Source organism: Drosophila melanogaster, chromosome 2L (assembly GCF_000001215.4).
Source record: "Drosophila melanogaster chromosome 2L".
Lineage (NCBI taxonomy): Eukaryota > Metazoa > Arthropoda > Insecta > Diptera > Drosophilidae > Drosophila > Drosophila melanogaster.
Genome location: NT_033779.5, coordinates 7,148,156 through 7,158,861, shown reverse-complemented (window position 1 = coordinate 7,158,861; position 10,706 = coordinate 7,148,156). Strand labels below are relative to the sequence as shown.

Sequence of the window (10,706 nt, the reverse complement as noted above, 5' to 3'; positions counted from 1 at the left end):
AGAACCTGAAGAACTAATTCACTGCGACTATCTATCAACAATAATTCGCTATAATCAGCTATCGTATCATCTTTGATTTAGTGGGAACCTCACATATCTTTTATTGATCGCCTGACAAATCCTATTTGCACGCCCAGCGTTGAAAATCAATTTTCCGGCTATGGAAATATGGTTAGGAGAATAATAAAATGTTCTTTAAGTCTTCATTTCAGGCTCCAACCCCTTCTTTTTTCTCGACTCTTTTATCATCGATCAGTCTTAGGACGGGCCACATTTTTTATGATCATGCTAAGAAGTTTACTCGTTCTAAAATCGGTGACTCACGGGTGGAAACCTTTTCGTTTTTATACACATTTCGTTTAATGGCAATTAGTTGGAAAATTTGTTCTTCAATGCGACTTGTCCGCCGTTCAAGGATATTAAAGTCTAGAGTTCTTGGAAATCACACATTTTGTGGTTCGGTAAAACCAACAGAAGATCTGTGTTGGAGGTGGAAATAAAAATCCATCTCATTATTATTATTATGTAATGAATGAAGTCTGTGCCCACTGCCCACACGAGGAGCAAAAATCAGCAGCCAACGCACAACAATCTTGAGAATTAAACAACTTCAGAAGAAGTTCTCAGACAACTCAGCGAAAGTAGAAGACATGGGCGTACAGCCAAAGCTGCTGTTAGGCTTCAGATGAAGATGATTGCTGCACTAAGGAAAAATATATTACATAACACTTCTAAAAATAAATTAAATTAACTAGGCAGTTATTCGAACTTAAATAAAGATAGTAAAATTTTTTAAAAAATATTTTTAGGATTGATCTTAAAATGTTTGTTTCCATTATCCTTAACGTATCCTTTTCTTTTTTGTAGAAGTGTACAACTTACAGAAGTTCCAGATTGTGTGGGAGATTGCTGCTGACATTTTATTTTATGACGCTACATGCACAATGTCCGACTGAAATTATATTCTGCCTCTTAAACTGGTTAGACTAACGAATTTCCAGGCTGATCAGCCGGATTGGTAATAGATTTTGTCGTAGTTTTCAGTTTTCCCGCTGTCGCCTCATGTTGCTGGCATCATGTTGCGACTAGATGCTCTTTTGTGGATCGCAACATGTGTTGCCAATGCGCATCTGCCGCGACTGAAATCCATACGGAATCCGTGTGTCAGTCGTTATCTGAACGTCGGGAACTGTGGATTTGTCCGCCCCTACGTGGAGCCACGCGATCTGAACTTACCATTTACCGGAGCCAAACGGAAGTGCCATATCTCCATCTATTCCTATGGAACTCCGCCATCTGGCACTGGAAATCAAAACAAACAAATCATTGCACAAACAAGCGCTAAAGCATCGCACATACAGATATATACTCCGGAGATATATACTCGGATGTGCGTGAGTGGATTGGTGGGTGTGTTTTTCTTGCCTCCTGGCATCGCGTCAAAAGTCGCGCGCGGATTCTGCGGCGGATTTATGGCCGCGGTAATTGGTTAAAGCTAAGAATTTAATAACCATTAATCACTGAGTGTGTGAACAAATTGGCAAAAGATCAAAGGAAAAAGAATAAAGAATATTATAAAAAAAAATGAATGATTTGTGGTGATTAGTGTTGAAGTGCTAATATTTGGAAATACAATTGAAAACGACAATAAAAAAGAGATAAATAAAAAATAAATTGACGTCGCGGTATATGGAATACCTATAAATTACAATAAAGAATAAACATATTGAAATGAAAAAAAAATAAAATGTTATCTTAATACTTAAATGAAGTTTCTAGGAATCTCACACAACGCATAAATAAAGCTATAAATGCAATGGTATAATTAACAAAGACCCCGAGTAATATTTTAATGACATATAAAAATTAACATCCAGTAAAACATTTTTTACGAGAACAATTAAAATTCCATTTACGAAAAAATAAACGACTTAATTCCAACTCTGAACAATTAATATTCCATTTTAAGCCGGTAATAACGAATTATTTTAACTTTCAACAAGTGTCAAAACAAAAAGTGACAATATTAATTGCGGATTGTGGGACAAAGGGAAATGTTTTAAACAAAACAAACGACAAAGGCAAGTGCCAACAAACGCATGTGAAAAATATCGACACAAAGAGCAGAGTATTCCTAGAAAAAAAGGCCAATATAAAACAATAAAATCCCCGCGGTGAAACGCAACGATCTTCGAAATGCATTGGCTAGTTCTGATACTAGTGCCCCTCGTCTGGGCCAATAGCAGTGATCTAAAGGGAGCACCTGTGATGACCACAGTAGCCCCGACTGGCGGTCATCGAAGTCCCCATCAGCAGCAGAGATTGCAGCAATTGCAGGAGGCGCAACAACTGGAGGCCCATCAGCAGCACCATCATCATTTGCGGCACGAACAGCATCTGCGGGCCGAACTGGAGGGCAACCATCAGCCGCCGATCGAGGATGTCGAGAAGAAGGCCTTCCTCGATCCCCAATTGCCCATGCAGCAGCATCACTTGCGTCATCACAATCGTCATCATGCGAGCTGGGAGCAGCGGGTATTTCCCTCGCTGCGTCATCAGCAGCACCGCTTGTCCATCGGACCGAGCACGGCCAAGAACCTAATGACCACCGAGGCACCCACAACCAGGCACCATGGCCTGATCTCCAATCACAGTCGCTATTTTGACAGGGACGGCATCTTTCCATCCTGGGCTGAGCCTCGAACCACCAGAGGTCCCAATTGGCGACAGGAGGTGGACTCGAGTGATTCCGACGAGGACAGCGATGAGGATGACGAAGATGACTACGATGAGTATGATGAGGATGGCGATACCTCGAATGGCGTTGATGAGGAACTGGCCCGACAAATGCCCAGATATTCGCTGTTCACCCAGAAGTTGCCACACATCGATTTAAAGGATACCGATTACAATGCGTACGACCAGTCGGATGAACTGGACATAGTTTCGAGTAGCAATCGCAACAGCAACAAGTATCCCAGCGTGGCCAATCCGCACGACAAGTCTGCTGGCAAGCGGAATATATTCGATTGGCTGTTCAAACATGATAGGGAAAAAGAGGCTGTTAAAAAGCCACACATCACAACTACTTCAACGACAACAACAACCTCAACAACCAGCACAGTAAAGCCCACAATAATGCGAACCGAAAGGCCAAAACTGCAATTAATTGATGCGAATCTAAAGAATGGCGGTGGCGAAGAGGACGACTCCAATGAGGATTCAGACTCCGAGTCGGAGGAGGGCTTCTCCAATGAACAGTGGAACAAAATCGAGCACCAACACCATCTCAGGCAGCAGAAACACCAGAAAGAACTACTGGCGATGCGAGAGAAGAGCCGGAATACCCCTCTCATAAGGAACATTGAGAATGAGGTGAGTCTGGCATTGCGCCCATTGTTCTGAATTCACTGATAAGTCTGCGGCATCCCGCCGATTTCATGATGTCATTAGCCATTGTTGTTGCTCTGACATTGCTCCATTATGTGGGATTTGGCTGTGGGGCTGCTTGGAGAGCCCCTGATAAGAGATTCCGTTCATAAACAGACAGCGATAGTAGTGATTGTGGCCACAAATGACCAACCAATCTTTTGGGGCCAGACTGTGATTCTGGTTTCGGTTTCACGTATGATTTTCATTTGTTGCTGATGGTTAGTCACGCCGAAAATCCGTCAGTAAACAAATAGATGTTCAAGTGCACTGAGCCAAATAATGGTATCTAAGCTATCGAGATTGTCTACAAATAAGAAGTATGTAAATATCTAAATTAGAATGAGTTGTGTTGCAATTGTATTCGTTTATCATTGTGAAGATGAATTGGTTGATTCCAGAACTCTCACTTTCATTTCGTAGCTAGAAAATTCTCGCAGTGCACTGCCATTACTCACCTCGGCATAACGCACTGACCATGGCTAATGCCGTTTGCATTTTGGCTTACAACAAAAACAGACATGTAGCTTTACTTTGTGTTTTGGTGCTCATGGCAAATGTTTACACAATGCGGCAAAGGTTGAAAGGGGGGGCGGTGAAGGTGAAGGAGGAGGGGAAAGGATAGCAGCTGGCTTTTGCCAATTCGGCACTTTTTGGCTGACCGCTAGCCATTCACAATGGCGGCCTGGCTAATTGAAACCAGTCAGAACGGCAACGAAAATCAACAAAATGCAACAACAATAACAATTAATTTGTTGCATTTGATTTGCACTTTTTGGATGCCATTCCATTATGTTTGCTTTGAGTGGATTGTTGACAGAGGTTCTAGATTTTAGTATTGCCCCCCTTAATTGCATTTTCATGCGTCCCTTTGATCCACCGAACCCAGAGGTCACTGGGTGTCCGTGCCAACCGACTTGGTGTAATTACCTTAAAAAGAACCAATTAAATTGGCTCAAAGCAAATAATGTTCGTCGAACTGACGGGGCAAATGAAAATAGCCTGAGTCTTCTGCTTTAGTTTGTTTTTAGTGCTTCCAGTTTATTTTTATTGGACCAGCATTTCGACTTTACTGCAGGGGACATTTGAGTTTAGTTGTCATTGAGATGAGCTTTCATGCTAAGATCCTTGGGGCATCGATGTCCTTAAATTTATTATACGGAAAGTAAACTCAGTGAGTTGCATGAATTTATTTTGCAGATTTTGTAGAGCAATCTTTATAAAACAACAACTTAGAAACAAATAATATAAATATCAAATTATTTTGTGCGAAAATGCTTATTTTCCAAAGCATAATAAATATGAGGTATAATCCACTGCAATATAAATAATTTTGCGGCTTAATTTATGTTCTTAAATCCTTCACAATAAATTCGATGCTGCGTCGAAATTAATCCACCACCGATAAAATTTTATTTTAAGCATAATTGAAAATTTCAATATGAATTAAGTGCGCAACATGCGTTGACTATTGTGTGTGTAAATTGACTATTGTAAAGTGTAAATGCGGACTGCACTCGAAATATTGTTAACAGCTAAATAAACACTTGGCTAAAACAATGCGCTTAATAAGAGCAACAATAATTACAAAGCCCAACAACAATGCACAGCTGCTTGTAAAATAATACAAAAAAACACAAGGGTTGGAGGTTTTCCTTTTGAGGGTAGGTGAGTTGGAAGAGGAGAGGAGTGGGGGCGACAGGTGAATTGGCGCTGGTACATCAAAATAACAAGGCGCCACCGCCCCGCTTTTCCCACCCAATTTTCCAGCTCTCTTTGGAACAATACAATTAACACATGTCTGCGGATGACGACGGCAACACCATAGCTGGTGTGTTCCATTTACCTTTGCCATTCACCCCCCCCCCTCTCCAGCCGGATGCACTGCATCCTTCCTTCCTTCCTACTCATGTTTTTTCGCCACATGACATGTTAAATGGGAGCTTTCTGGCGTGCCACCCAATAAACTCGGAGTCCACCTGCCGTGTTAACATGCCACAGACTCAATCCAATTTACAATTTACTCAACTTACCACCCCATTTAATTGGCAGCGCTTTTGGGGTTTTTTATTTTATTCGAAATACTTTTTTATTTTTGGTCTCAGCGTTCACTAATGAGTTCTTCAATGATACCTTTTCAGATAATTGTTAATTAACATGAATATTGCAGAAAATGAAAGCAATTTGTTTTAAAATTACCCTACTTGTTTCTGAGCAAAGAAAAATCAATATGAAAGTGGATTTCATACTTTCAGTAGCCATGCATTTCAAAGTTTGCAAACCCAATTCTTTAATGCTCTTTCTCATCAGTCCAAAGGATTTTAGAACTTATGATATGACTAGAGAATAAAAAATTCCTTTCAAATCTGAATCCTTGTAATCCTTTAAATCAGTTCCGTTGGTTGCGAATGCAAAATTAGAGCAGAGCAAAAAGGATTTCCAATCCAAATAAAATGTTATCCTTTCAGTTTCGGTTTGCAGTTTGTTTTGGCGTTAAAAGAGATTTAATTTTGCAATGTGCAATGAAATTTTTGTAGGCACTTGTTTGATGCTGCTGAAAGGTTTTCTGTGTTGTTGCAAAAAAAAAGAAAAGGCTTCAGAGGCCTTGAAAGATTTTACCTTCGCTATTTTCCTTTTGGTTTTTGGCCCAAAACTTTTCCCAAACCCAAATGCACATCCCTCATTTGGACCGCCCTCTATTTTACCACCCACTTTCTGAAAAAGCTGTCAGAGCCACAAATGCTGTCACTACTTTTCCAGCTTTTCCATCTGCTGTTGTAGCATTTTCTGTTTGTAAGCTTTTAGCCGCCCGTTTGTGGGCGTTCTTTCCTATATTGCCGGCCTGTTTTCCTTCCTGTTGCTTCTGCTTCCTTCCTTTCTCTTAGCATTTCCACGAAGAACCCACAGCGAGCTTGGCCTTTGTGCGGCGAATTGTCAGAATCGGTTAAGGAGTGACATCTAAAACCGCACACGTACAGTGAAGCTCCATTGCCCACGTTCACCACCCGCCGATTCGACTGAAGGTTGTCGCTGCGATTGCAACGACCTTGAAGTTCGAAAGCAGCGGGAGGCCCATAAAAGTGGTAACTATTATGGAGACAGGGCTTTCGAAGAGTAGTCAACCAAGGCAGTTGCTGAACTCGCAATGTCGAATTCAAATCAGCAAATAGAAAAATTTGTATATTCCATGTTGAGTAGTCTGACTTACTACACAACTTTTTTCAGTGCACACACAAGCCCAACTAGATATCAGCTGAAATCAAACAAGAAATATTTATACTCATTAGGCTCAAGGAATCCATATTTACATTGCCATCTAGAATTGCAGTTGCTAACAAAGGAAAAGTCAAATTGAACTCATGTTGGCAATGAATTCCTTACCAATGAGAAAATGTTTAACATTGCAAGTTGGAACATAAGTTTGGACAGACATGCCAGATTAGTCTGTGTTTTAATTTGCTGCAGCATATAAAACAATAAAGAGCTTTATATATTATTGTTTATTTTTACTTACTAATTACGTTTTCTTGGTTGTATTAGAAGGTTCTTGAATTTTTTTTGTATTTATTTCTGCTGGCTGTTGCTGCTGATGACATTTTTCAGCTAATTTCCACTCCTTTTCCTACATTTTCCTTTTTGGCCTGTTATTGGCAGTGCAATTTATTTCCACCTCTCTCTATCGCATTTTGTGATGTTTTATATTTTTGTTGCTGCTGTTTTTGCTCATGCCAGGGGCATTCATTAGTTGCTTTCTCAGTGGAGGAGTTGTGAGTATATCATTTGCGGGGGGAATTCTTCGTTTTTCACAAAGAAAATACTTGACTGCCCCGCCCCAACCCTTCGGTCATTGAAGTATCGCCCGTTCGCCGCCGACTTCTTTGGACATTTTCCATTGCACAACTTGTGCTTATTGTCTCCAGATTGCTTCGTATTTGGGATTTTTGGCGGATCTTGCCAGCCTTTTAAGCCGGCAAGGGTCTTGGGTCTTGCTCTGCTTTCGCCATAATTTATAGCAGCTTCTAATATAAATTTCAAGAAATAATTTCCCCACTCTCTTCGAGAAAACCGAAAAAAGCAATATAAATTCTCTCAACTAATTGGCAATGGTGCTGTTGTCTTTTTGCTGGGTGGCTTGTGCGAAGTTGCGAGTTCCAATGACTTTATTACACTGTTCAGATTACATATGTGCTGGGGCCTTATGCCTTTCTTCTCCACTTCCCCATCTATTTTTATTTTCTTTCTGGTTTAAATGTTTCCCTTGTGCCACACATTCTGCGCTGGAAATTCTTAGAATGCCGCGAAATCTTTAAGCGACTTCGTCACTTTATAAATCATGCGCCACGAACTTACAACATAGGCCATAATATTAGTATGTACTTAGCATTTTATTTATGCTAATTTCAAACTGCAGTTTGCATAAGTAAAAAATTAAATATTTAATTAAATATAAATATATTTACATATTTTCATATAATTATTTTTTACATTTTTCCTGTTTGTTGTTTAATGCATACAATTGCTAGTATGCCCACCGCATCTGTAAATATTCATACATGTAGAGTAAAGGGGGAGAAGGGCAATTTAGGGAGCGACAAAAGCAGTTTGTTAGTTAATCTGACAGAAAACGGTTTGTCAGTGGCAGAACGATATGTATCTTTGAATCTGTTGAATGCATTCGCCGTTTGCCTCTGTTAGCTCTTTTTTTTTCGTCTCTTTCTCCGCGCATAGCCCCATCTCTTTCGGTGTGTCAGTGGGCTTTTTAGTTGCTAACCAAAGGCACATGTGATGAGATGCCGACTTTGTGATTGATTTCGATGATGAGCTCGACGAAGAATTCATTGTAGTTCATTGAAATGCAAGGCTGAGCCGTCGCTTTAACCCATGGTTTGTTTTTGGGGTCAAGGTGGATAGATTCGCTTGGTGCGTTTACAGTTAGAAGAACCCTATTACGATCCGCGATCACGTTTGGCATGATTTAAGCTGCGAACAAAGGCATAAATTCTTTATTACGTGACAAGAAGTTGTGGACAGTTCTTGGGACTTTTAGTTTATGGTTAATGCCAGTGTTTATATGGATGAAGTTGCGCCAGCTGCAATTGCCATATAACTTTATAAGTCTGACCCAAATCGAAGTGTCAAAAATAGACTTTATTGAAGTGGTAAATTGAGAGAATTTCGTTGAACTTCGAGAATATGTGGAATGTGTATTGAAGTTGGTATATGTACATGGATCTACTCAATGTAAGCAAAAGGAAAATGCATTCCAAAAAGTTTTGAAAATAATTTAATTTCATTAGATAAATTTATGATTTATAACCCTTATTTATGTTTGTCTTTAATTAGGTTTTGAGTCATTTACAAAATCAATTTTAATTGATTATCCCTTTAAAACCCAATGGATATCTATACAACGGGTGTCATTTTCAAAAGATTTATTGTTTAAGCTTATTAACGCTAATGTGCTTAATTGAATCACTGCACCATTACTCGCCATCATAAATCTGCCTAATAATTATTTACTTACTTAAAATGTTGAGATTTGGGCAAACACATTTCTATATTTCATTTATCCTGTCGCTATCACTCCTTTCATTCCCAGCTGATTAATGATCCGGACTTTTGTCACCTCAAATTGTTGTATTCACATTTTTATTAAAATGTTATTCTTTATGAGCAGGAATCACCTTTAAATCAAGCCATGTTATTCTGGTAATATTATAGCTACAAAAACCCCACCCGAATGTGGAATTAGATTTTATTTCACGCAACACTTGCAAGTGACAAAATAAAAAATGCTGAAAATAACACGCTTGTCAAAGAGTCGCGTTGACGATAAATCATGACCAGCAAACGAAAATATTTTTGTTGACGCGTTTGTTGCAAGTCCATTGCGAAATGCTTGCCCTACAATTTCCGCCTCCACGTAACCGCCCGTTTTCCCTTTCCCATTTTCTAACCAAAAAAAAAAAGAAGGAAAATAAATAACTAAATAAAAGCCGCAAAAGACAAATTGAAAGTCGTGTAAGCCGCTTTAAAAAAAAAAAAACCGGGCTACCCGCCAGAGAGGAAAGAGTCACGGTCACGCCTGTTATTCACAGGCCATTGAAATAAATAAAAAACTGTAACTAAACTGAACTATTGAACTGTAAGCATAAAACTAAAATACACCGAAAAAATGCAACATAGAAAAATGACCCAAACCAAAAAAAGTTCATATTTTCTGTGCCATGTGCGGTAAAGCCTCTATTGATCAACATGAACTTGAAAATTTTGTTAGCAACAAAGTGATTTTACATAAAAATTCATCACCATTTCTAATTTAACAACTAAAAACACACAACACAGCCCGTAAATCTTTTTATTTGTTTACCCCGTGATGGATCGTTTTAGTGAAGTGTGACTGTACTTCTGCGATTGAGAAACCAAAACTGTATGTGAAACCTATTTATGTGTGTGACGGCGTGAGTTGTGCATTCTAATTCATCAATCGCACACATATAAATCAAAGCGGACCTCTAAAAGGGAATTAAAGTTCGGGTTTTAAGGATCTAGAACCCGCTCGCTGTCACCTGCTGTGCTGCATTGTCCCACCTGTGCCTGATGTAAATGCATCATCTGCTTGATGTAATCGCTCCCCCGCAAAGGTCAAAGGTGACCTGGCAAATGTCTTCATTCGAAGTATATGTGGAAGTTGATGCATTGCCCGGCTGGTCATTAAAAATTAAACATAAATCTTTTCAGTCAGTCATACCACTCTGGGGACCCTTCAGCCGTGTGAATGTGTGCGTTAGTATCTCTGCACTTACATGTACATATGTGTTTGGGATCGAGCGTGGTATGTGTGTCAAAAAGTCGCTGAAAATTGCAAACCCATTACACACATGTATAAAGTATAAGAGCCACGATTACAGGCCAAGCCAAGGGAAAAACTCCGGCGAACGAGAACACACCCACCCAAAATGTGCACGAGGTGTGTGTGTTTTTCAATGACAAGTGTCACAGAGTTTTCTTGGGCTGCACAGTGGGACAGGATCTTTAAAAACAAGGCAATATAATAAATGCACAGAAACAAATCCTATTTTAAATTGATAATGTGAATTGCTCGAATTGATACATTATTATCCATTTTCCCAAAGTTAAATGAATTTATCTACATTCAATTTGATGGCTAAATAAACATCATGGCACAGTGCTTAAACATTAGTTAAGTTGTCAGTTTAAAAACCCATGAAATTTATGCAGTGACTTGCACATCAATGTGATTAATGTGCGGCTAT

General features: G+C 39.4%; 1 protein-coding gene across 2 annotated transcripts in view; it reads left to right on the top strand.

The window, feature by feature from the left end:
• The first annotated feature begins 1,166 nt into the window (after nt 1–1,166).
• Pvf3 (PDGF- and VEGF-related factor 3) overlaps nt 1,167–10,706 on the top strand; it is a 59,508-nt gene continuing 49,968 nt past the window's right edge. For both annotated transcript variants that reach the window (NM_001298777.1, NM_001103637.3), the window contains exon 1: nt 1,167–3,375. In NM_001298777.1, the coding sequence (NP_001285706.1) occupies nt 2,197–3,375 (1,179 nt within the window). In that variant the 5' untranslated portion in view covers nt 1,167–2,196. The remainder of the gene's footprint in view (nt 3,376–10,706) is intronic.